The sequence below is a fragment of the Protomyctophum bolini genome, assembly GCF_963924005.1.
Source record: "Protomyctophum bolini genome assembly, chromosome: 1".
Lineage (NCBI taxonomy): Eukaryota > Metazoa > Chordata > Actinopteri > Myctophiformes > Myctophidae > Protomyctophum > Protomyctophum bolini.
Genome location: NC_137862.1, coordinates 45,310,305 through 45,337,849, shown reverse-complemented (window position 1 = coordinate 45,337,849; position 27,545 = coordinate 45,310,305). Strand labels below are relative to the sequence as shown.

The 27,545-nt window shown below is 40.9% G+C and overlaps 1 protein-coding gene across 1 annotated transcript; it reads left to right on the top strand.

Moving 5' to 3' along the window:
• Positions 1–3,689: 3,689 nt before the first annotated feature.
• On the top strand, positions 3,690–19,277 carry gpatch1 (G patch domain containing 1). The gene is made up of 20 exons (XM_080763550.1): positions 3,690–3,763; positions 5,753–5,887; positions 6,146–6,231; positions 6,798–6,958; positions 7,789–7,886; positions 7,982–8,043; positions 8,360–8,626; positions 9,400–9,550; positions 10,485–10,564; positions 10,799–11,006; positions 11,399–11,782; positions 12,135–12,316; positions 12,429–12,556; positions 13,098–13,204; positions 13,385–13,572; positions 14,083–14,356; positions 14,838–14,954; positions 16,163–16,281; positions 17,952–18,088; positions 18,741–19,277. The coding sequence occupies exons 1-20, from the start codon at positions 3,691–3,693 to the stop codon at positions 18,775–18,777; spliced, it is 2,994 nt and encodes a 997-aa protein (XP_080619676.1). The 5' UTR covers position 3,690; the 3' UTR covers positions 18,778–19,277.
• Positions 19,278–27,545: the final 8,268 nt, after the last annotated feature.

Below are 27,545 nucleotides of genomic sequence, written 5' to 3'. Positions count from 1 at the left end.
TGTAGATCTGCTATTTCAGCAAGTGAAAAAAACAGTCATTACGACGGCATCAAGGCCCACCAAAATACATTTTATGTCGACTAAATCAACTGTAGATTTAGTCGACTAAAATCGCATGACATTTAGTCGACTAAAATCGCATGACATTTAGTCAACTAAAACTAGACTAACATTCCAGGTGACTAAAATGTGACTGAAACTAAATGAAAACTATTCAAGAGACTTTGACTAAAACTAAAATCAAAATCTGATGCCAAAAACAACAGTGGTATCAGATTAGATTGGTGTATGGTTGGAAAGGTCTCAGAGATTTGCAGTAAAGGGTTTCTTGGACAACACCACCATCTTGTGTCAGCTTAACATATGGCATACCACTGGCAGTTGGACTGCATAGAAATAGTTTGTAGGTACTCTGGAGATCAGTTGTGGATCAACAACAACATCACAATCTAAGAGGATCCGAGCTACGATTCTAGAAAGATCATGCAAGGGCAACAGGCACTAACTATATCTATGATTGCTGTATATTGCTGTATCTTTTTTTTTTTGCAATATTGTGTGTGTGCGTGTGCGTGTGTGTGTGTGTGTGTGTGTGTGTGTGTGTGTGTGTGTGTGTGTGTGTGTGTGTGTGTGTGTGTGTGTGTGTGTGTGTGTGTGTGTGTGCGTGCGTGCGTGTGTGTGTGTGTTTATGGCTGTCCTTATTTGACCCCTGTAATACACAGACAAAAACAACACTGTCCTATACATTACAAAAACTGTCCATTTGGTTACGGTTGTAGTCTTTGGGTGTTACAAATTGATACATTTTTACTTGCTGTGACGTGTTGTGAGCTTGTAGATCGGCTATTTTCAACATGCAACCAAGTGTAAAATTACTTATACTGGATCTCTTGTCCACTAGTCCTTTCCTAACATTTTAGTCTAGTTTTTATTTGTTGACGAAATTGTCAATATATTTAGTCTTAGTTTTAGTCATCATAGCTTAGTTTTCATTTACTTTCCATTTAGTTTTCCTCAGTGAAAGAAGTCGACGAAATCAACACTGGTCTGCGTCACGTACACTCCCTGTCTGAAAAGACCTTTAGTATGTAGCCTACTGTACAGTGCGTGCGTGCGTATTTGTGACCACTGCATTACAGGCAGCTACATCACTAGCAGGAGACAGAAGCGCACCTCTCTCTTGTTTACGTCTGTCATGTTCTGTTGGGCCAGTCTCTGTTATTACTGTTTCTCCGCCAGTCAGCATGCCGTTCCACAGTGATGATGATGATGATGATGATGATGATGAAGAAACAGGCTGTCATAAGAGAAAAGGATAGTTTACTGTCCTCAGACAGACGGCATGAAATGCAACACCATTTGAATCAGAATCAGGTCAAAAGTATGATCGGAGATTTTGATTTGAAGTGAGGGCAGTAGAAAGGGAAAGAAAGGGAGATACGCAGAAAGAGGTGGAAGGGGGAGAGGGGGAAAGACATCAGGGGCGGCAGAGGGACAGAGAAAGAGCGGGAGAGGTTGAGACGGGGGGAAAGAATGAGAGGGCCAGAGGGGGGTCCAACGTAAAACTGTATGAAAATAAGCATAAATACAGTATGCACATAAATAAATGGAACAAAAGCATAAACATTGTACAACATTACATAAACTTACAAAGAAATGCAAGCCAAAACACACCTCCCTAGCTGCACATAACCAAAGGGAATGAGGAAGTCCATAATATTGGCCGACAAACAGAACACAACTGGAACAGAATCAAGACATCAATATGAACATGAAGAAGACATGAAACTTGAAATTTAGGTCTCATAGACGTAAATGGAAGAGGTGTTGAGGTAAAACGGATCAAAGTTCCACTTAACAAATTAACTAATGTGAAGATTATACAAAGTAAAGTAAAAGTAAAAACTACACAGTAAAAATGCTCAGTGTTAAATGTATCTATTTGTAACGCTGAGGGTTACAAATAGATATATAGTAGCCTACTTATAATCACCTAAGCTTAGGTGGTCCAGGCATCTGGTTAGGAACTTAGGATGCCTCTCGAGCGTCTCCCTAGGGAGGTCATCGGTGCACATCCCACTGGGAGGAGACCCCCGGGCAGACCATGGATCACGTCCCACTGGGAGGAGACCCCCGGGCAGACCATGGATCATTGGATCACATCCCACTGGGAGGAGACCCCGGGGCAGACCAAGGATCAGATGGAGGAAACACATCACCACACTGGCCTTGAACGCCTAGGGATCCCCCAGGAGGAAGTTACTAATGTTGTCTGTATATCTCTCTCTCTCCCGGCCCGCTCAAATTCGCCACGAGGTGTTTCATAACAGCTGATGAGCAGTGTGTGTCAAGACCGCTGGAGTGTGATGTAACGGCACCCTGAGGTTCAACATGATGATGATATACTTTGATTTAACCTTAATATCTATAGAGGAAACTGGATACAACATGTTCTACTGTTAGCCTACTGTTGCTTTTGTCAACAAATAACAACTAAAATGTTAGGAAGGGACTAGTCACTAGTGGACAATATAAAATATTTTCATCACCACTGATCTTTCAGAAATCTGGCAAGATTTAGAAGACATTTTGTAGAATCTGCATGGTCTCAGGTCTTAATGGGTTAAATTACATGGGTAGGCTACTATAATGTTGTCAACAGCGCTAGGGGTTTCTGTATATCTTGAAACTTATCTCTAAAACATATTCCCAAGTGCGAGTGAGGTATATTTTTGTGGTAGAGGATTGACAAACTCCATCAACGTTAAGTTATTTTTACCCCCTCTGAAGACAGACCGGTGGTGCAATCATGCTCCAGAGCGCAGGGAGGATTGGGTTTTATTTATGATGTGATACCAGGGGGGGCCGTTTGGATCAGGCCTTGTGCTGAGCTGGCCCGCTCGGTCTTCGTCAAACAGCATGTGCTTTTATGTGACTGCAGGGATTGTCAGACAAGTGATTTCAGGGTCAAGTAAAACAAATGACAGAAAGCATTGGATCAACATTTGATAGCCACTGCTCTGCTCTGCTCTTGGGAGGCAAAGAAAAATTACATGGTTCCACACTTGGGGAACGTGCATGCCCCCACACTTTACTGTTAAGGTGGTTGCACACTGGACACGTTTTTCGAAAAACGCGCTCTGTGTGCAGGGACCTTTACTCTCTGAGCTTATGTGTGTGTATATGTGAGTGAGTGTCCTGTGTCGCTCTCTGTGTATCTCTCTCTCTCTCTCTCTCTCTCTCTCTCTCTCCACCCCCCCCCCCCCCCCCCCCCACTGTATATGTTTATTTTAACTTTTACCTCCTTTAAGATTAATTCCTGTTCTGTTCTTTGGCTATAAAAGTGTCTATTTGTACGTCTCTAAATGTTATGATGAATTGAACAAGGTGTAATGCTTTATTTAGTTAACAGTCTTTGTATTGAGTTGTGCTTGAAATGTACTGTAATTCTGCAAACTGTTAATACATATTTCAATCAATCAATAAATCAATCAATCTGTGACTGCCAAAAGGAAAGTCTGGAAATTGAGTGCTTTCTCTACACTGAAGTAGTGAATGAAAGGTTGTAAAGGAAGTAAGGAACAAGTTACAATATGCTTTACCACAAGATGTCGCCAAATTTTCACAACTCAGGTTATTTTGGACGTGGGATGTCCCTCTTTGCTCCTGTTGTTGTTGTCGTAGTAAAACATGGCGTCCGACAGTGATGATAGCGACGCGGATTTTGTGACTTATGGCACTCCTCTTGAGCCTCTGGAAGACGGTAAAACATGTTTTAATTTTGTCTATAATTGGGTCCAACATTCACTCGTTCTCATTATTATTCTATCAGAGCCGAGATGACTTTCAAGCTAGAAACGTCGTTCTCTGTTATGTTAAGCTAGCCGTTAGCTGCTAGCTAAACAACCAACAGCCCGAGCCAAACAAGTTGGACTATACACTATAGTAACGATATTTTGATTTCCCCCTATGGCCTGAGTTATTATAGGCCAATAGCTGATTTTCCATTACATCGTATGATTTGTACGTCTCTAAATGTTTTGATGAATTGAACAAGGTGGACCCTCTTGTAAACAAGTGTAATGTCGTCCACTCACAGTTAACAGTTTTTGTATTGAGTTGTGTTTGACTTTGAAATGTACTGTAAATCTGCAAACTGTTAATAAATACTTCCAGCCACAGAGAGACTCACCCAATAATGAATTGCTGCGAATTAGAGTCCGCTCTATTTTCAATCATATCCCTATGAAAAGTTGTCAAAAGGTATATTTTTGGTAAAATTCGGTATGTCCACTTTTCCACGAAAAAAGGGGGCTGCGGGTCGGAGAGGCAAGTCAAGCACGTCGGACGTGACCCCCAAAATGGGGTCCGTGGAGTGGTTAACGTTTTCTGTCATAACTTTTAAATGCAACCATTCAATAACTATACATGACAACTCTGGTCCTTAGCTCTAATGCCTTTGCATTGCTCTAAATGCAAAGGCATTAGAGCTATGTACCAGAGCTATAATGACAATAAAGATAATAGCTATATTAATAATAATAATAATAATAATAATATAGTGTAATATTTATACATAAGAACATTCCAGGGGTCCACAATCACCCCATGGGAGCTATACTGGGGTGATTGTGGGTCAGCCTGCTCAGTGCTCGCTGTGCCAAAAAAACCTCCCACTGTACCTTCGACAGGCAGCCTCTGTAGACATTTTAAAAGCACAGCTCAAGACCCACTTCTACACTCACTCTTGCTTTTAATTGATCTTTTATTTTTTTTGTTATTTATGTCCTCACTGTATTGTATTACTGTTATTTTTTAAATGTTTTATGCCTTGCTTTTCTTTTCTTTCTGCATTGTTCTGTAAAGCACTTTGAGCTGCATTTCATGTCATGAAAGGTTCTCGTGCTATACAAATAAAGTTGTTTTCTTATTATTATTATTATTATTTTACTAGTCCACAGTCCACAGCCATATTCCATGGAAACGGCAGTCTGTCTGACAAATGAGAAGGGACTAAAACTCAAGGGAAGAGGTCCCTGAATGTTGTTTGTTATTTATAGGAGTCGGACGTGATAAATTCATACAATATTAGTAAAATGCATTAATGCCACGTGAGTTGAAAAACACATAATTATGACATTGGTTAAAAATGTAAATCTAGTGCTTAGCCAATTAAACAAAGCGATGGGGACAGGAAATGTGTATACTATCCCACCTTCTGGAAACCTGGGCCTGCAGTTATGCACACTGCCTGCCAGTGTTGATTTCGTCGACTAAGGGCCGATTCTTGCTCCTATTTTACCGCTGTTTCGGCGCTGTAGTGCCGAAATGATTTCGCCTCTAAAATAGGAGTATGAATCGCCCCTAATACTATGGCGAAAAATGTTCGTCGACTATCCTTTTTCACTGACTCACTAAATGGAAACTACATGAAAACTAAGCTACGATGACTAAAAGTAAGACTAAATATATTGACAACAAATTAAAACTAGACTAAAATGTTAGGAAGGGACAAGTGGACAAGAAATCCAGTATGAGTCATTTTGCACTTGCTTGCATGCTGAAAATAGCAGATCTACAAGCAACGAGTTGTGCTGCGACACGTTGTGAGCTTGTAGATGATGTACGAATCTACAAGCTTGTAGCCTTAGCCTATGTCTGCTATTTTCACCGAGCAACACTGAAGAAGTATAAATCAGGCTACATGCTTGTGGATGATGATGATGATGATAATAATACAGACTTTCAACAGATGAGCCATTGAGGAAGCCAGTACCAGTCCACGAACAGACGGTGAAGGATGAGAAGGGCCGTTACAAGAGGTTTCATGGAGCCTTCACTGGAGGCTTTTCTGCTGGATACTTTAACAGCGTTGGCACCAAAGAGGGTTAGTGGTGATATTGATGTTTTTTGGTATATACTGTATAATATATATATCGACACACACAGCTAGGGGGTTTAGATTTCGGCCGAACTGCACCATGGAATACTACTAGTATTTTATATTCCTAGTGGGGGTGGGAGGTGGACATTTTTCTTTGAAGTCATGTTGCACTGATCGGACGGATACAGCCCTTAATGTGAAGTGTGTCGTTCTACGTATTTAAATGACAAAGTCTGATCCATCCTTTGCTCCTCCCAACAGGATGGGCTCCATCGACCTTCGTGTCGTCGCGGGAACAGAAAGCGGAGAAAGGGCGCGCCAGACCTGAGGATTTCATGGATGAGGAGGTCCATAATACTATATACATAATCTGTGTAGATAAAATAATATGCATTTTTACCCTACATGCTATTTAGCAGACGCTCTACCCAGCGTGACTCAAAATAAGCAAAGGTAAACGCATCAAATGCAGAGAGACATTGTAGTGCCTGTCTCTCTGTATTTGATGTGTATGACATACTGTGTGTGTGTGTGTGTGTGTGTGTGTGTACTGTATTACATACAGCATACTGTACACACTGCATATAAATGCCTGTGTACATCTAGGGCTCTGTTTTCGTCACCGCTAAACCCCTCATCCCTAAACTTCTTTGCCTTTTTTCTTAAAAAAAAAAAGGTCAGTCTACAAGCTCACAACGTGTCAATGTAGTGTACTATTTAGTTGAACTATTCAAAAATGTTTTGCAAAATGGCAAAGACGTTTAGGGATAAGGGGTTTAGCGGTGACAGAAATGGAGCCCCTAGTCTAAAAGGCTATACAATACAAAGTTTAAATTAATGTTCCAACCCTCTAGGATGTCTAATGCCTATTCTAACGTTGACCGCAGTGTCTACATTGTCTCTCTCTCTCCAGGATTTCAGTGAACATGGCATTGCTCCCAGCGAGATCAGCCGGACAGAGGAGTTTGGCTCAGGGAGGAGAGACCAGCTGCAGGAGAAGGCCAGACTCATCAGCTCTCTGTCAGCTACCATACCCGGAGACACTCTGCTGAAGGAGCTCATCGCTCCAGCCAGGTACGTACACGACACCAATGGTTCCCAAAGTGGGGTCCCCAGCTAAATTATAATTAGGAATCAAATGGACCCTTCTGGGTCTGTAACTAACTCTGAGAGTGTACAAATGGAACCAAACGGACCCTAACAGGTTCCATTTGTACACTCTCAGAGTTAAATTAACATTGATTTTACAATATAAATTGGGGGTTCCAGAGATAGAAATGCCATTAAATGGGGGTCCGTAGACGGCGTAGACTAATGTGCATGTCAAACTGGTTCATGTTTTATGGGTGCAATTTAGCTCAGAAACAAACAGCCCGTACGACGTGTGGGAACGTCATAACTAATCCAACCGACGGATCCAAAGGACGTGTACACACGTCCTAGCGCATTTTCATTGATATCAAACGAGAGAAAAATATTCTGCTTTTGTTTTTGTTGGCCTCTCCTTCTGCACCATACTCCTTGCTCTTTCGCGCATGCGCGTTGTCGATCACTTCCCTGTTCACCGCTCAGAAAGAAAGGCTCGGCGTGCGTAATCTAAGGAGCTCTCCGTGGTTTTGACCAGATATACTAAACTCTTCATTTCTGACTTCAACATGCCTCTCGTTCAAAATATGAACGGGGGATTATTCAGCGACTTTATCGTAATGTTAGCGAGGTAAGCAAGCAAAAATATGTCTCCCGTTTTTTGTTCGGAACGGAAGCGGGGGTCTTACAGAGTAAAAGCGGCCATATCTTCCCGGCACCCTGAGCTTCTATTTTGAAAGAAATCCTGGCGCTGATTGTGTCAACGCGGTAGTGTCAATCTGTGTTATTTAAAGGAGCTTGTTTGTTTTGCATGTCAGGACCTCCATAGGGGTGGAACTACTGAGGAAAATGGGTTGGAAGGATGGCCAAGGCGTGGGTCCTCGAATGAAAAGGAAGAAAGGCAAGCAGAAAACAGGTATGTTACCCATGGAGACAGACAGGGTGATTTCACCTGTACCAGATTCTCACTTTGAGTGATTCTCACTAAACATACTCTTTCTCTCCTGTTAGAATCATCTGGTAACAGGATATACGGCTGTGCTCCACCTCGCGCTGGCTCAGAGGACTCTGAGGTACTGTATGTCTGCATTACTGTGTGCGCGTGTTTGTGCGCGTGTGCGCAAAACGGGCATTTCCTGGGAACTATATTCACATTCGTATTCGTAACCAGGGACTATGTGGTCGCAAATTAGCCTCGGCTATAAACCCCATATACAATGCAACAGTTTCATGTTTTATAACTTGATACATTGTTTTTTTGTATTGTCCCTGTTAAATAAACGTATAAAAAGAAAAAAAACTGGCTGATGGCCAGTGACGTGCCAGACGTAGTGAAATCATTAATAAATATTTTATCGAATATATTCCCCCCCTCTCCCTGTTGTCCAGGAGGATGATGAGGACGATGAAGAGTTTGCCCCAGAGAACGTGACCTTTGCCCCCAAAGATGTCACGCCCATTGACTTCACCCCTAAGGAGAACGTCCACGGGTTGGGGTACAGCGGTCTCAACCCCCTCAAGGCCCTGCTGGGATCCTCCGGGTCCAGCTCTGCCTCTGGACACATCAATCTGTTCTCCCTGGACTCGGACAGAACCACACAGCTGTTTGGACAACAGGGAGGAGCGCACAGGAGTAGGAAAGGCCCGACGGGACAGGTAATGAAATGGCTATGTTGGTTATTATTTATATGTTGGTCATGGTCAATGAAATGAATGGGCTGTCACTGGTGTCTAGATGATTGATTGACGGGCACCTGTTCACCTGCTGAGCACACAGTGAGAGAGGGGGTGTGTGGGACTCCGTACTTTTGTTGACCGCTTTACACCGCTTTAATTAGCTTTATTTTATTTACTTTATTTAAGTTGAAGCTTTATTTTTGCTTTACGTTTGAGCACCGTTATGAGTCATTTATATTGCTTTAAAAGTAAAACCCTTATGCATCGTTTGGATCCAGCGAATTCCTTTTGTTTGCGGCGGTGCGCGTCTGACAACATGGCGCATCCCATCGCCTCTCAGCGACTTTAAGTTTATTTCTCATGTAGTCGCTTTACAGGTAAGCTGTGTGCGCGCCTACAGTAGGTGCATTTATTTTGTCCTGGATTGCTTATTGTCGCATTTTCTCGAATCTTCCTTTTATTAAACAATTCAACCAGACCACTCCATGTTTTATGTCTTTGTTGAAATCAGACTTCTGAGTTCAGGGGGGAGAAGATTAAGATCAGATGATTTGGGTGAATCGCCTTTCTTTCCGGTGTTGAAATGTGCAATGAAAATGAGAATATTTTCGACCTTGTGATATTAAATTTGTCATTAATATTGTGCTTACACAATACACGATATACTGCATCAAATTGGAGAATTCAATATAATTGCCCGGCAACACACAATCTGTTTTCTGATGCTCACTTCTGACCTTTCACCTTTTTAGGCATTTGGGGTGGGGGCGATGGAGGACGATGATGAAGACGTGTACCACAGAGACTCCATGTCCAACTATGACAGGGTCCTGGGGGGGAAGGAGTCAGGGGACGGACTCTATGGATGGACCGCCCCCCAGCAGTACAAGAAAAACAAGACAAGTGAGACTATTCAAACATAATGTAGTGCTATAGCGACGATGAATCAGCCATTATTATACAAAAAAATACTTGTACAATATCAGCATCAGCATTGATACAATTATACAACTTTTTCGATAATAAACAAATACTAAATGGCTAATTTACAAGCTCCATAAATATAGCAAGCTCAAGCGCTTTGCCATAAGTTATTTATGCTCACTTTTGGATTTACTGCTGTTCAGCTGTGTTGTCACTGTTGTTTTAGTCGACTAAAAGAAAAAAAGTTTGTCGACTACCTTTTTTCACTGACGAAACGAAATGAAAACTAAGCTATGATGACTAAGACTAAATATACCGTACTGACAATTTCTAAAGCCTAAAACTAGACTAAAATGTTAGGAAGGGACTAGTGGACAAGAGATCCAGTATAAGTAATTTTACACTTTGTTGCATGCTGAAAATAGCAGATCTACAAGCTCACAAAGCGTCGTACTGCGACACGTGAGCTTGTAGATGTGTAAAAGTGTAAAATCAGTCATTATGACGGCATCAAGGCCCGCCAAAATACATTTTAGTTAACTAAATCAACTGTACATTTAGTCGACAAAAATCTTAGACTAACTAAATAACACTAAAACCTTCCAGGTGACTAAATGAAAACTATTCAAGAGACTATGACTAAAACTAAAATCAAAATGTTCTGCCAAAAACAACACTGTTGTCACTCCCTTCAGTAGAAATGATTCTCTCCAAGAGAGATTGACATTACTAATTTGGTCGTACTGTTTATCCCGGTTTTATCTGGATTTCTCAAACAGCCTAAGTCGTTGTGTAACAACTGGTCTCGTAAACCTAGGGTATGTTCCCAGCTGTATCATCAGTGGGACTTGAGACCAGCTATTAGTTTTCACCACATCACTCAGCTGCATTATTCCTCCTTCCTTTGTCCCAGGCATGAGTGTAGATGCAGCTTATCTGGGGAAGATTCTGGAAGGATTCACTCTGTCCTCTCTGGCGGTTGAGCAGAAAACAGTGAGTGTTCAACCTCATTGAGTGAACATACAGTGTCTTCTTTTCAATATTATACTTTCTCACATATCACATTTCTTCCTACGTCTAATTTTTCATTTTCTCTTCCACTTTCCATCCCTTTCCTCTTCCGCCTACCGCTTCCTTTATCTTTCTCCTCCATCTCTCTCCATCTTTATAAATACATCTCTTCGTCCCTCTGTCTCTCCTCCCTCTCTCTCTGTCATGCTACTCAAGGTCTTTCCACCTCCAGTCCTGCCCAGTGACTATCGTCCAGTTCATTACTTCCGCCCGGTGTTCAATGTGTCTGGTGTGAGTCCTGCCCTTGCCCAGGCCCTACAGGCTTCCAAAGGCCAGCTGACCACAGACAGTGGCCCTCAGCCAGGCAGACACCAGCTAGATTCAGCCCAGAGAGGACAGCTGCTGGGAGAGACAGCCCTACAAGGTACTAATCAGCCTTGTACATACTCTGTATACTATACTGTGCACAGCTCGGTGACCTTGTGGTTACACAGTGTCCGCCCTTACCCTATAGTGGGAATGCAGGGTTCAATCCCTGGCCAGGTCATACCAAAGACTATAGTAATGTACCCAATGCATGCCTCCCTTCTTGGCACTCAGCCTCAGCCATTGGATTGATCGGAAACAAGAGAACCGTAGGTTCCTAAGGGTATCTATTTACCTTACTCTGTATGTAGTTGAGGTTCTGCTTTGTAGTCCTTATATTTAGTTTGATCGTAGTTTACAGCTCTTCATGGAAGAAAACAAATCCCCTTTTACAATTATACCTGTTGCCGTTATTATGTTTGCTAATTCTACAATCTGTCCCTGTCTCAGGCCCTAGCTCCATATTTGAGCTGCTGTCATCTGAAGACAGACAGAAATTGTCCAGCCTTCGAAGCACCTCCCGCCCCCCAGCCGCCACCTCTGCCCCTCCCTCCTCCTCTTCCCACGATGCCATGGCCTCTGCTGGTGGAGACGCAGCCAAGAGGGCCATGGTGTCTGCTGGTGTAGAAGCAGCCAAGCTAACGGCCCAGAGGGCCATGGCCTCCAGGTTCCAACCACAACCAACACAGCAGCAGCAACAAGAGGAACAGGCCCTGTCTGCCTGGAAGGCCCCGACCGCACAGGGCTCTCAGACCTTCAAACCGTTTGAGAGCAACGCCAGCAAGCAGGCACGCTACGACCTGTACCTCAGCAAACTCAGACAGGGAGACAAAGGTAATGGGCGTATTTGATTGGCCGAGCAATGTACATATTTAGGATAAAATGTGAGGGCAGACAATTGAGGACGCCAATTGGCCGGAAGGGAAAATCTACGCCATCTTGTCCCCACACGTCTCATATTTGCCATCGACAAATGAAAGGAGATATTAGGTCAAATGTCTGCTGGAACAATATATTTTCAGATGGGCGTCAGATACAGACTGGGGGTCCTTGACATGAAATAGTTTGAGCACCACTGACATAGAAACATAGGACTTTTCAGAAAAGCGTTAGGATTTAGAAGCCACTTTTTTGCATCGGGCTCAGGTCTAAGCGGTCGACTGTGTATTTGTGTGTGTGTCCTTAGATTCGTTGGATCTGTGTCTGGACACCAACATGACGGAGTGGGAGAGGAGCAGAGAGAGGGATGAGTTTGTCAGGGCGGCCATCCTCTTTAAGCCCGCCTCCTCCTTCCTCTCGTCTCGCTTTGAAAGAGGAAAACGGGAGGACACCGTCGAAGACAACATAGAGGTCAACAGAGACGAGGAGGTAGGAAGATGGCACTGTGGGGGGGACGGGGACATTCTATATCCATTTGTTATATTTTTGCCTTTTTTATTTACACCATTGTGTGTGTGTGTGTGTGTGTGTGCGCGCGCAGAATGACGTAGATGACAAACAAGCAGCAGTGAAGATGAAGATGTTTGGTCAGCTGACCAGAGACACGTTTGAATGGCATCCTGATAAACTCCTCTGTAAGAGGTTTAATGTCCCTGACCCTTTCCCTGGGTAAGAGACACACACACACACACACGCACGCACGCACGCACGCACGCACACACACACACACACACTCATACTCTCACTCTCACAATGTGTGTAGTGTCTTTATGCGAGGGATAATGTATGGCCTGGTGGTTATTGTTGATAAATAAATCACAGACGGGGTGATTAACCACCTACACCCGCTTCCAATGGTATCAACCCATAATTCCCAGTATGTTATACTTATCAAGCCGGTCTTATCGACCTACTGCATGTAGGTCGATAAGATCGACATTTGTAGAATCGTCCTCGGGTCTAAATGGGTTAACACTACTACCACTTTGAACCGGATTCCCAAAGGCTGACTCTCTACACTAAATATCTTTGCCAAAAACAGCCAATCTACAACAAGCTCACAGCGTGTTGCAATGCATGTGGAACAACTATTTTGCAGAATGTTCCCCCCCAGAATCAAGGCGCTAGTGCTCAACTGCGCATGTGCTCAAGTGAGCACTTTTCCACATTGTGCCACATGACTAAGTGTGTAATTGAATGGGTTGTTTAGGTCAGGTCTGGTGGGCATGCCCAAGGTGAAGAGAGACAAGTTCTCCGTCTTCAACTTCCTGAATGTCTCAGAAAGTCCAACAGCCACCGCCTCCGCGCACACTTTCGGTAATATAACGTACCATTTACAGCATCATATAATTTAACGTAAAAATACAAGTTAAAAGACAAATATGTTGTTAAGGCGAAAGACTGAGATAAGAGTTGACTATTATTTGTCACTTATCTCATAACTATCATGCATATCTTCATCCATCTGTCTTTCCTTTCTTTCTGTCCTTCCTTCAGCTCTTCCCAAGCCTGCAGAGACGAGTCGGAGGTCCAGGTGGGATAAGGAGGATAAACAAAAGGATCCTCTCAGTGAGTTCATCAGTGTGGCTCGGAACACAGCGTCTGGACCCCAACCGGACCAGAGCACGTCCACAAACCCCCCCAGCACGACTGCTGCTGCCCCGACAACAGATATCAAAGTTGAGGTAAGTCTTTCTAACTGCCGTAGGCCTACCATAAAAGCTTCAATAGCCAGGCTTTAATTTACTAAACTCTGCATTGTGCAATGTAACAAGTGCTCAATCAAGTTTGTCACGGCATTGCCTATTTCTCACCTCAAATGTTTTCAGATAAACATGTTGGTATATAGTTTAGGACTGTACGGCTTCCATCTTTGTGGATATTCCACAGTGCCAGTCATCATGTTACTGGTTGAAATTGGTATGGGCCTGCCGATGTAATCGCACATTACATTTTTGTTTAACAGCAAGTAATTAAAACTTTGAATTTCTTTACATTTTTGGGGCATCTATTGACTCCATTACACATACTACTAAAAGTCTATGACTTAATTTCTTTTCATTTCAGCTGGTCTTTTTGACTTTTTTGCTCATCTACATTGTTTGTGGGAAGTCTGCATCTTCTCTCTTGGCCATCTATTTAATGGTTTAAAAAAAAGCATTCTAAAGTGAAATAAACTATAATTCCCACCACAGACAAAGTCCCCAGAGCACCCGGACGGGGAGAAGAAGAAGACTGTGGATGAGGAAGATGCTGGTGGTGAAGAGGAGGAGGAGGAGACGAGGCCTCCTATGGACCTGTTCAAAGCCATCTTCGACAGCTCCTCGGACGACAAGTCCTCCTCTTCCTCTGAGGAGGGGGATGATGACGAGGATACTGGGCGTGGCGCTAGTGAGGTGTCCAGTCTGTTCAACACAGTCCCTGCTGCCTCCACCCCACAGACAGAGACCCCACAGACACAGCTTACAGGTACAACACAGTCCCTGCTGCCTCCACCCCACAGACAGAGACCCCACAGACACAGCTTACAGGTACAACACAGTCCCTGCTGCCTCCACCCCACAGACAGAGACCCCACAGACACAGCTTACAGGTACAACACAGTCCCTGCTGCCTCCACCCCACAGACAGAATACTGCATCTTCATGCAGTGAAAGCCTTCCAAACAACAAGAAAGTTATCAACCAAAAAATGCCAGACAGTGAATTATTGTTTTGTTGGGCTGAAAATGTTACAAAATGATATTCTTACAAGCTCACAAGTTGTGACACGTGAGGCTTGTAGATCTATAATATTGGTTCACCGATTCATTTTTTGAGCCGAATGCGAACAAAACTAAAACCCTGCGTACAGAATATAACCACACAGCGTTGAAAAGTGCTCTATTAGAAATAATGGCTTTCAATCATTTCTATTCTAAACATGATCTCTTTACTTCCTTTCTTGGCAGTGCTGCCCCCTGCTGGCCAAACTGTCCCTGCTGTTGCCTCATCCTCCCAGAACATAAAACAGGAGGAGGAGGAGGAGGAGTTTGGACCCAAGCTCCCGCCCCCCTCCTCTGTCCCGGGTGAGTAGAAACACAAACGGAATTAAACATAGGAAATCCAGCATTTCATCCATAATTAATCTAAACTGTGTTCAGCCCAAGCAATTGTCAATGCAATTGATTTTCCAAGAGGCACTTTCACTACATTCTGTAGTTCATAAGATATGTATCTACCGTATGTAGTTTAATTATTAATTATTAACTAAGGGTTTGGTGATAGTCAGTAGTTCACATTATAAGTCACATGGTTAATTAAAAGTTGCCCCAGGCAGCACAGATAGTTGGTGCACTGACCACATGCTCTGTGTGTGTTGCAAAGACCCCAGTTTGAATCCTACTGCTGTAGTATTTATTTTTTGTCTGGTTAAAAAAAAAAAAGAACATCACCCGGCCTTGCCCTGTGAGTGTTGATTAAACCGAGCCTAGACAGTTCCTTATTGGGTTGACAGTAGGGGTGTAACAGTTCCTTATTGGGTTGACATTAGGGGTGTAACAGTTCCTTGTTGGGTTGACATTAGGGGTGTAACAGTTCCTTGTTGGGTTGACATTAAGGGTGTAACAGTTCCTTATTGGGTTGACAGTAGGGGTGTAACAGTTCCTTATTGGGTTGACATTAGGGGTGTAACAGTTCCTTATTGGGTTGACATTAGGTGTGTAACAGTTCCTTATTGGGTTGACGTTATGGGTGTAACAGTTCCTTATTGGGTTGACGTTAGGGGTGTAACAGTTCCTTATTGGGTTGACATTAGGGGTGTAACAGTTCCTTATTGGGTTGACATTAGGGGTGTAACAGTTCCTTATTGGGTTGACAGTAGGGGTGTAACAGTTCCTTGTTGGGTTGACATTAGGGGTGTAACAGTTCCTTATTGGGTTGACATTAGGGGTGTAACAGTTCCTTGTTGGGTTGACATTAGGGGTGTAACAGTTCTCGGTTTAATAGTGAACCATACAGTCCGGCCAGTCTGCCATCCATGATTCAATACGCGCTTGTGATTTGAGGGTTCTCGGTTCAATACAATTGCAATTGGAATGTGTCTGAATGGAAAAAAACTTCACTTATTTAGTTATATAATACAAGGGGTACTACAAACCAAACCATGGGCTAACTGAATTGTTGCGTCAAGAGGCTACAAGTAGCAGTACACTCTCAAGCAGTATTTTAAGCAGAAGCAGAATGTGTTCATTTATGTTTTGCCAGCATTCAAAACTAATATACTCCCTGTGTTCAGCTGCAGAAGGAACGTCCTCTCTGACTCCTCTCAACAAAGAGGAGGTGAAACGCAGCAGGAGGAGCAACAAGGAGAAACACAAGAACAAGAAACAGCACAAACACAAGAAGGATAAGAAGGTGACTTTTATTTGACTGCTATCCAAAGAGATGTACAAGAAGAGATCCGGTAGGGATTCAGTCACTCTTAATCAGAGCAGGGATTAAGACATTTCAATACTAGGATACATTGGCTACGTTTACATGGACAGTTAAATCCCCTTTTCATTCAGAATAAAAGTTAAATTCTATTAAAAGATCTGATCTTAATCTGATTTAAATCCTATTGAAACAATTGTGGACTCGTGTAAACACTCATTCGGATTTAAGTTCATTCTGGTCTTTCTGTGCATGCTTGTTTCCATGTAATTGGTATGGCTATATTATGCTCTTGTTTTGTGATTAATTATAAGAAACTAGACATGTTTAATTTCACATCTCTGAGAGCAACCTCTCATAGGCTACAGGATACATCAAATATAAAGTAATATGGCATAAAAGTGTTTTTATTATTATTATTATTTTGTTTTACCTGAAATGTAGTGGAGTAGAAGTAAAAGCATTGGAAATTTGAAATACTCAAGTAAAGTAGAAATACTACTAAAGTAAATTTACTTATTTACTTTCCACCACTGGACGTAAACATATCCGCCCCGCCCCCTATCCAATCAGAAGCCTTCCCACCCCCAAATTTATTTTAAAGTATTGTCCATGTAAACACTCATTCGGAATGACCATTTCCCATGTAAACACGCAGCAAAAAGCGTACTTCTGAATTAATTAATTCTGAAGTTTCCATTCTGAATGAAAAAGCCCTCATGTAACCGCAGCCATTGACAGTCAATGATCTTCAGAATACCCACAGGATTATGTGTAGATATTTATCCTACCTTCTCTTCTACATTGTCTCCGTTCTTTCTGGTACAGTCACTCCCTGAGTCCTACGTGATCTGACCACTTTGTTGGCGTCACACTTGTACATACATTTGTTTGATCTAGGGATTTAACTGCCTCCCCCTTGATTTATTTTAAGTCTTTTAAGTTTGGGCATCTGCCCAAAAATACAATCTACAGAACTGAAATTGGAAAAAAAACTGACATCTGTTAAAAAGAATCATCATTCTAAGATGGCTGTGGTAACATACATGTTTGTGACTTTCAGCAAGGCACTCTTTGTTGTTACTAGGTGATTTTCCTAATGACAGAACTGAAATCTGTTCGTTATATATTAACTTGAAGCCAGTATATTGCTTATTTTAGTGTTGTTAATTCCATAATTGACATTTTATGTTGTTGAAGTAAATTTCTATCCAATTTCAGATGTGTAGCATCATCAGACCTGGACTTTTACCTTTTTAAAAGGTAAAAGAATGGGTTAAATAACCCATTCTGGGCGGGAACCCCTTTTGGTGTTTTAAACACTGTTATACTTTAGCTATTGAAAAATAGCAGATCTGCTGTTTTTGAAAAATCCTGAAAATATGGCGCAAATCTTTGAATATATATTATTTCAGAGTAAACGTTTTTAACTCAAATCTTTGCTTCTGGAGGGTCCCTGGAACAACATATTTTCAGACTTGGGGTCGGCGGCCAATTACATATATTCTTGGGGCTCCTTGACATGAAAAATGTTGAGCACCACTGACAGAAACATGTTTTTCAGAAAACTGTCAGGATTTAGAAGCCTTTTTTTTTCTTTTTAGAATCGGCCTCAGATCTAAATGGGTTAAATCCTTTTTTTCCTGTTCTAGAAGAAGAAACATAAGAAGCACAAACACAAAGCTAAGCAGAAGAAGAAGGAGACATCTGACAGCAGCTCAGAGGACAGTGAAGCCGACGACCAGGGCAGACCCACTACAGACGCAACAACACAGGAGCTACTGAAAAGGTACCTGACACTTGTTTTTGGCATCAAATTTTGATGTTAGTTTTAGCCATAGTCTCTTGAATAGTTTTCGTTTTAGCTTTAGTCACATTTTAGTCACCCGGAATGTTTTAGTCTTAGTCTAGTTTTAGTCGACTAAATGTCATAATACGACGCCGTGATGGCTGAAAATAGCCGATCTACGTAGATCAGCTATTTTAGTCTAGTTTTTATTTGTTGACTTAATTGTCAGTATATTTAGTCTTAGTTTTAGTCATCATAGCTTAGTTTTCATTTAGTTTTCGTCAGTGAAAAAAGGTAGTCGACGAACATTTTTCAACTTAGTTTTAGTCGACGAAAACAACACTGCGCAAGACTCAGTTATAGTTATAGTTGTGTGCTGGTGTTTTGCTCAGTAAATAGCAGATCTACAAGCTCACAACACGTCACAAATATGATGCGTTGTGAGCTTGTTTATCTGCTATTTATAGCATTCAACACCATCATGTAACCACGTATAAATCAGGCTTTACCAAAAGTGCTGACAAGTTTGTCTACGAAATTTCATATCATAAATTGTCACAAGATATATTATATCCAACACTGTACCAATACCATGCTCAATACAACTGCAATTGGACAGCCTTTCTAACTGTATTGGCCATTTTCCTTCCAGGTTGAAGACGATGAGTTCTCAGCAGCAGCAGTGGTGAACATGGAGACTACTATGTCCTCTGTGAGGACTGACTGAAGGCTACAACCTTGAGGAGTCTTGTCCCTGAAAAGTCCTCTGTTTAAATCTGCTGAACAGCATGCTGGTGAAATGCCTCTCTGACTGCAGCAACTACTATCCATATACAATATGCTAATGTGACCAACTGCTAGTGTTCACTGGACAAACGTAGAAGACTATGGCAGCTCCCTCCCATGTGTAACTGTGTGTGTGTGTGTGTGTGTGTGATGAAAATAAAATGAAGTGTTATAAAGCTCTTTACGGTGTGCATTACGTTCGCCCACCAACGGCAGAGGAGACTGGTCCAAGACACCGACCTGCTCATCAGAGGAGACTGGTCCAAGACACCGACCTGCTCATCAGAGGAGACTGGTCCAAGACACCGACCTGCTCATCAGAGGAGACTGGTCCAAGACACCGACCTGCTCATCAGAGGAGACTGGTCCAAGACACCGACCTGCTCATCAGAGGAGACTGGTCCAAGACACCGACCTGCTCATCAGAGGAGACTGGTCCAAGACACCGACCTGCTCATCAGAGGAGACTGGTCCAAGACACCGACCTGCTCATCAGAGGAGACTGGTCCAAGACACCAACCTGCTCATCAGAGGAGACTGGTCCAAGACACCAACCTGCTCATCAGAGGAGACTGGTCCAAGACACCAACCTGCTCATCAGAGGAGACTGGTCCAAGACACCAACCTGCTCATCAGAGGAGACTGGTCCAAGACACCAACCTGCTCATCAGAGGAGACTGGTCCAAGACACCAACCTGCTCATCAGAGGAGACTGGTCCAAGACACCAACCTGCTCATCAGAGGAGACTGGTCCAAGACACCGACCTGCTCATCAGAGGAGACTGGTCCAAGACACCGACCTGCTCATCGGGAGTCTTGCTCAAAGATCCTTTAACATAACCTGACTCCGCCAGATGGAGGCAGTATTGAGTTCACCAGTTCCCTCCTCCTGCCTGCATCTGGGCTCTCTCAAGCAGAAACGATGAACCGGAAGCAGCGGGACAAAAATCAGTCTTGTTAGGTTGCGTTTACATTTTCAATACGTCACCAGTCCCACGTTGATCGCGCCTCTAGCGGCTGCAGACGGCCGCTCCGATTAGCAGAAAAAAGTCTGGGTCCGAGTCCACTTCAATTTGGCATAGAGTAGCGCAAAGGTTGATCACTCTCTGCTGGTTTCTGATCGTCTGCACCTTTGTTAAATTGACGCACACCCGTACACACACACTCCTCTCTCTGTCGCTCTAATTAATTAGTCTCATGTCCAGCAGCTGCGCACAGTTTCTATGACTGCCTATGCCATAGAAAGCATAGGTGAGTTCCAGGCTAGCCTGAGAGAGACCAGGTGGGAGCAGTAGGAGTAACTCACTGCTGCCACCATCTGGCGGAGTCTGCTTATCTTTCACACGCAGCCAGGAGTAACCTGTATTTGAACCAGGAACCGTGTGTGTGTGTGTGTGTGTGTGTGTGTGTGTGTGTGTGTGTGTGAGAGTGTGTGAGAGAGAGAGAGAGATTTCAAGTTTTGTTACTGCAGTGTAGAAGGAACTGGAATCTGTAATGTGCAGTTTTATTTTATTTTATTACAACCCTCCCAGAACATGTTTTAATGAATAAACCATTTGAACCCATTAAGACAGTGGCTATTAATGGCAGATTGTGTCGTGTCGTTGTAGATCTTCTTTTTTTTTTCAAAAATCCTGAAAATGTGCAAACGTGTATTTTAAAGCGAACATTTTGAACTCAAATATTTACTTTTGGGGGTCCCTGGAACACAACATTTTGAAATGGGGGTCCGTGTGGCCAAATACATAATTTCGGGGGTCCCTTACCTTAAAAGAAAAACGTCCTTATACACACGGGATGGAAGAGTCAAGCACACCACACCATTGAGCCAAGGCAGATGTCTCCTGGGGCTTTTGAGTTTTATTTTTTATTTGAGCCTTGACAAATTACTGCAGCATTGACCCATAGGAGGAATGGGTCTTGAACATGGAAAGTCTACTGAAAGACTGATCATTAGACCACTGCACCATCAGTCAGACACTCAGCCACAGTCTCCTGGTAATTTTGAAGTGATCTTTTGTTTTAGCCTTCAGTAAAGTTAAAATAACAGAGAATGAGATGTTTCTTAGCGCTATTGAGGTATTCTTTTGTATGTGAGTGTAACAGCCGGGAATCGAACCCTGGTCTCCCAAGTGGAAAGCCAACATCTTAACCACTAAGACAAGTCAAAGGCCTATGACTCAGGGGAGATATTAGAGTTTTGAGGTCGTCAGGCTGAGGCCGTGAGCCAAATAAAGCTGAGTAACTAGCATTAAACTTTAGGGAGACTGGGATTTGAACATGAACTCTCTGTACTGACAGTCTGTCTGATCATCAGCCCCTACTACACCATCACTCAGTAACAACTGCCTCTTCGTGCGCGCTTGGTCGAGTTCCATCTTCGTCCTGGGGCATGGTCCCGCCCCTACCTCTCAGTAATTCCAAAACAGCACGGCGGCGGCCATCTTGTTACAGTGTGCGGTGGATGGAGGTATTCATAATTTTAATAAATCGTACAAGGTGTTTGGAAAATATTTAAAGGCAGCAGGGCTTTCTCCAGGGGCCAATAAGGGAACGATTTTAATTTGGAACATTTCTGTCCATTTTTGGCTTAGTTATGGACATGTAGTATCTGTTAGCATGTTAGCTAGCTGCTGGATGATGATGATGATGATGATGATGGGTTCTTAATATTATGTGTGAATATTTCATATATTTTTATTAAATCGTACAAGGCGTTTGGAAAATATTTAAAGGCAGCAGGGCTTTCTCCAGGGGCCAATAAGGGAACGATTTTAATTTGGAACATTTCTGTCCATTTTTGGCTTAGTTATGGACATGTATAGTATCTGTTAGCATGTTAGCTAGCTGCTGGATGATGATGATGATGATGGGTTCTTCTTATTATGTGTGAATATTTCATATTTTTTTATTAAATCGTACAAGGCGTTTGGAAATTAGTGAAAGGCACCGTGGCGTCAACCAGGTATCACCAAGGAATCGACTTTAATTTGGAACATTTTTGGTTCATTTTGGCATAGACATGTACATTGCAGCATATGTTAGCATTAGCTGCAATGGGTTCTTCTCATTATTGCGAACGCAGTGATTGCGAACCAGTGAGCACTTACTATGAGACCTAGCAGATCATGTCTGTCTGTCTGTCTGTGTGTGTCTGTCCCGCTATCCAAATATGGAGTGTGTTGCATCAGCAATCACTCAGCTCCATATATGGCCACAAAAGGGGCCAGGTCCACTCAGCTCCATATATGGGCACAAAATGTGAAAATTATGTAATATGAGCCAGATTGTAGATTGGCTATTTTAGTATTTTTCTTGTTTTATTTATTTAACTGTCTAGGCCTATTCACATGCAATGAACTCAAGTGTCACAAAGCAAAGCAACACGAAAAGCGATGGTAATAGTACTATTAGCCAGCTTCTGCTGACCTATATGGGGTGCGAGGCCCTGCATTGCTCAATATCCTGCTTTGATGACACTTTTGTCCTTTTGTATGTTTAAATCAAATGTCAAATTATAGTTCAAAGACACCAAGAAGCAGTGTTGGGGAGTATTAAGCTACATGTAGCTGAGCTACGTAGCTTAGGTACATTTTGCTGTAGCTTGTGGTAGCTTAGCTACATTCATATTGGTGTACCTCGTCAAGTAGCTCAGCTACTTTTTGGGTCATTTTTGGTAGTTTAGCTACTCAAGTTACAAGCTACAATTTTGGGCAATAACATGAAATAAATATATTCATTTTGACCATTGGTTGCTGTGTTAATTCTTGTACTAGAACCCCCTTTGAAAAATCAAGGACTGTTCCTTTTTCTGATTGCTTTGAGGGCATGTCAGCTCTAATTGTTTTATCCTTTGTTTAATGGGGGAAAATCTGTCTAGAACAGGGGTCTTCAAATGTTGACGATCAAATGTCATCATGTAACAGTTGTTTAGTTATAATGTAGGTGTAGTTATCTCATTATACAAGGGTCTCTTTTTTTACAGTTAAGATGTGTTAACATTGACGATCAAATGCCATGTATAACACACAGTATCCTCAACAGATCCTCTTTTAGTCTCTAAGTCTTTTTTATTTTTATTTTATTTTTTAAATAAAACTGTTGAGAGGCATATTTCAGCTGGCATCGTGGCATGTGACTTTTTTGTAGGATATTATATTTTGTTTCATATGCACCTACATATGCATGTACATTCTCAATTTAACGCTGAAAAATAAAAAGTAGCTGAGCTACTTTTTCCATGTAGCTGTAGCTTTACAAGCTACATTTCTCCAGGGGTAGCTATGTAGCTTGATCAAGCTACTGCCATGGTGAGCTACTTGTAGCTTTACAAGCTACGCTTTCAAAGTAACTTCCCCAACACTGCCAAGAAGATAGTCTGTGATTACAATATCAATTTAAAATGTATTACCCATTTCTTGTTTCCTGTTTTCCACTTCATGATAAATGCTTTTATGTGATGTATTCCCATGCTTTTGTTCTTGCTTAATGTAAGTCGCTCTGGATTAAGAGCGTCTGCTAAATGCCTAAATTGTAAAATTGTAAATTGTCCCCTTGCGCGCAGGGTCCGGCCCATTCCTCTCTGTTATGTCATATGACGAGCATTTAACTTTTAATATCACAATTATTGTAGCTAATCTTTAACTGAATCTGGAAGTATTCCTTTATTAAATGATTCTTCATAGTCTGGAATTGTAACTGATCAATTTTCTTTTGTGACTTTCGCCTTTATTTTATATGGAGGGACAGTCAGTGGTGTAAACTTTATTTATATAGCACATTTCATACATAAAATGCAACTCTGTCACATTCTGTCTCTCCCTCAGTCTCCACACTGGCCTCCCATATCCCATTCCAGCACACCCAGTTCCATTTACACACCTGTCAACTACCTAATCAGCCCAGCAGTGAACACTTCTCCAATCAACCTGCTCACTATAAAACTGGACTCAGTACAAACACTCATTGTCAGTTCATAACCTGTGTCACAGATGTCCTGCCTGTTCATGTGTTGACTTTGATGTCATTCTGATTCATGCCTGATTCCTACCTGCATTCCCCTGTGTAAGATATCTCGTAATTCTTTATTAAATACTTTATTATTATACTCTAGTTTGTTGTGACTTTGCTCCTGGGTTCAACTCTGTCTGCATCCTTGACAACTAAAGTACTTCACATATTAAACTTTATTTATATAGCACATGTCATACATAAAATGCAACTCAAAGTACTTCACATGAAAATAAAATAAAAAATAACAAGCAGCGGAATGCCAGAAACAAAAAGTAGGTCAATCTACAATTAGCAAATAAAAATAGCAATACAAAACTAAAACATTAAAAATGGTAAGGAAATTTGTATTGGATAATACATTTTAAATTGATATTATTAGATATTCAACTTTATTGACATTTATAATTAAATTGGTGTCTTTACACTGTAGAATCCATTGTTGTTTGTTTCTGTTGCTTAACTCTGTTGCTTTAACTACATATAAGTGTCTATTTGTTTGTCTCTAAATGTTTTGATGAATTGAACAATGCCCTTTGTTCAATTCATGCCATACTATAGCACGCCGTTTTTCATCATTTTTGAGGATTTGAAGAAAATTCAAAATTTCAAAAAACATGGGTTATAGCCCATCGTTTTTTGAATTTTTGAAAAAAATGTTATCCTCATTTTTCATCATTTTTGAACATGGGCTATAGCCCCTACCGTACGGCATACTGTAGCACGCCGTTTTTCATCAATTTTGAGGATTTGAAGAAAATTCAAAATTTAAAAAAACATGGGTTATAGCCCATCGTTTTTTGATTTTTTGAAAAAATGTTATCCTCATTTTTCATCATTTTTGAACATGGGCTATAGCCCCTACCGTACGGCATACTATAGCACGCCGTTTTTCATCATTTTTGAGGATTTGAAGAAAATTCAAAATTTCAAAAAACATGGGTTATAGCCCATCGTTTTTTGAATTTTTGAAAAAAATGTTATCCTCATTTTTCATCATTTTTGAACATGGGCTATAGCCCCTACCGTACGGCATACTATAGCACGCCGTTTTTCATCATTTTTGAGGATTTGAAGAAAATTCAAAATTTCAAAAAACATGGGTTATAGCCCATCGTTTTTTGAATTTTTGAAAAAAATGTTATCCTCATTTTTCATCATTTTTGAACATGGGCAATAGCCCCTACCGTACGGCATACTATAGCACGCCGTTTTTCATCATTTTTGAGGATTTGAAGAAAATTCAAAATTTCAAAAAACATGGGTTATAGCCCATCGTTTTTTGAATTTTTGAAAAAAATGTTATCCTCATTTTTCATCATTTTTGAACATGGGCTATAGCTCCTACCGTACGGCATACTATAGCACGCCGTTTTTCATCATTTTTGAGGATTTGAAGAAAATTCAAAATTTCAAAAAACATGGGTTATAGCCCATCGTTTTTTGAATTTTTGAAAAAAATGTTATCCTCATTTTTCATCATTTTTGAACATGGGCTATAGCTCCTACCGTACGGCATACTATAGCACGCCGTTTTTCATCATTTTTGAGGATTTGAAGAAAATTCAAAATTTCAAAAAACATGGGTTATAGCCCATCGTTTTTTGATTTTTTGAAAAAAATGTTATCCTCATTTTTCATCATTTTTGAACATGGGCTATAGCCCCTACCGTACGGCATACTATAGCACGCCGTTTTTCATCATTTTTGAGGATTTGAAGAAAATTCAAAATTTCAAAAAACATGGGTTATAGCCCATCGTTTTTTGAATTTTTGAAAAAAATGTTATCCTCATTTTTCATCATTTTTGAACATGGGCTATAGCCCCTACCGTACGGCATACTATAGCACGCCGTTTTTCATCATTTTTGAGGATTTGAAGAAATTCAAAATTTCAAAAAACATGGGTTATAGCCCATTGTTTTTTGAATTTTTGAAAAAAATGTTATCCTCATTTTTCATCATTTTTGAACATGGGCTATAGCCCCTACCGTACGGCATACTATAGCACGCCGTTTTTCATCATTTTTGAGGATTTGAAGAAAATTCAAAATTTCAAAAAACATGGGTTATAGCCCATCGTTTTTTGAATTTTTGAAAAAAATGTTATCCTCAGTTTTCATCATTTTTGAACATGGGCTATAGCCTCTACCGTACGGCATACTATAGCACGCCGTTTTTCATCATTTTTGAGGATTTGAAGAAAATTCAAAATTTCAAAAAACATGGGTTATAGCCCATCGTTTTTTGAATTTTTGAAAAAAATGTTATCCTCATTTTTCATCATTTTTGAACATGGGCTATAGCCCCTACCGTACGGCATACTATAGCACGCCGTTTTTCATCATTTTTGAGGATTTGAAGAAAATTCAAAATTTCAAAAAACATGGGTTATAGCCCATTGTTTTTTGAATTTTTGAAAAAAATGTTATCCTCATTTTTCATCATTTTTGAACATGGGCTATAGCCCCTACCGTACGGCATACTATAGCACGCCGTTTTTCATCATTTTTGAGGATTTGAAGAAAATTCAAAATTTCAAAAAACATGGGTTATAGCCCATTGTTTTTTGAATTTTTGAAAAAAATGTTATCCTCATTTTTCATCATTTTTGAACATGGGCTATAGTATCCCCTACCTTACGGCATACTATAGCACGCTGTTTTTCATCATTTTTGAGGATTTGAAGAAATTTCAAAATTTCAAAAAACATGGGTTATAGCCCATCGTTTTTTGAATTTTTGAAAAAAATGTTATCCTCATTTTTCATCATTTTTGAACATGGGCTACAACCCCTACCGTACGGCATACTATAGCACGCCGTTTTTCATCATTTTTGAGGATTTGAAAAAAATTCAAAATTTCAAAAAACATGGGTTATAGCCCATCGTTTTTTGAATTTTTGAAAAAAAAATTATCCTCATTTTTCATCATTTTTGAACATGGGCTATAGCCCCTACCGTACGGCATACTATAGCACGCTGTTTTTCATCATTTTTGAGGATTTGAAGAAAATTCAAAATTTCAAAAAACATGGGTTATAGCCCATCGTTTTTTGAATTTTTGAAAAAAATGTTATCCTCATTTTTCATCATTTTTGAACATGGGCTATAGCCCCTACCGTACGGCATACTATAGCACGCCGTTTTTCATCATTTTTGAGGATTTGAAGAAAATTCAAAATTTCAAAAAACATGGGCCATCGTTTTTTGAATTTTTGAAAAAAATGTTATCCTCATTTTTTATCATTTTTGAACATGGGCTATAGCCCCTACCGTACGGCATACTATAGCACGCCGTTTTTCATCATTTTTGAGGATTTGAAGAAATTTCAAAATTTCAAAAAACATGGGTTATAGCCCATCGTTTTTTGAATTTTTGAAAAAAAATGTATCCTCATTTTTCATCATTTTTGAACATGGGCTATAGCCCCTACCGTATGGCATACTATAGCACGCCGTTTTTCATCATTTTTGAGGATTTGAAGAAAATTCAAAATTTCAAAAAACATGGGTTATAGCCCATCGTTTTTTGAATTTTTGAAAAAAATGTTATCCTCATTTTTCATCATTTTTGAACATGGGCTATAGCTCCTACCGTACGGCATACTATAGCACGCTGTTTTTCATCATTTTTGAGGATTTGAAGAAAATTCAAAATT

What these genes read in the sequence shown, in the direction of transcription:
- gpatch1 (XM_080763550.1), top strand. Translation starts at nt 3,691, where the DNA reads ATGGCGTCCGACAGTGATGATAGCGACGCGGATTTTGTGACTTATGGC. An exon ending in ACTCAGACAGGGAGACAAAG is followed by an intron (nt 11,783 to 12,134) that starts GTAATGGGCGTA and finishes GTGTGTCCTTAG; the next exon opens with ATTCGTTGGATCTGTGTCTG. An exon ending in GCCCCCCTCCTCTGTCCCGG is followed by an intron (nt 14,955 to 16,162) that starts GTGAGTAGAAAC and finishes CCCTGTGTTCAG; the next exon opens with CTGCAGAAGGAACGTCCTCT.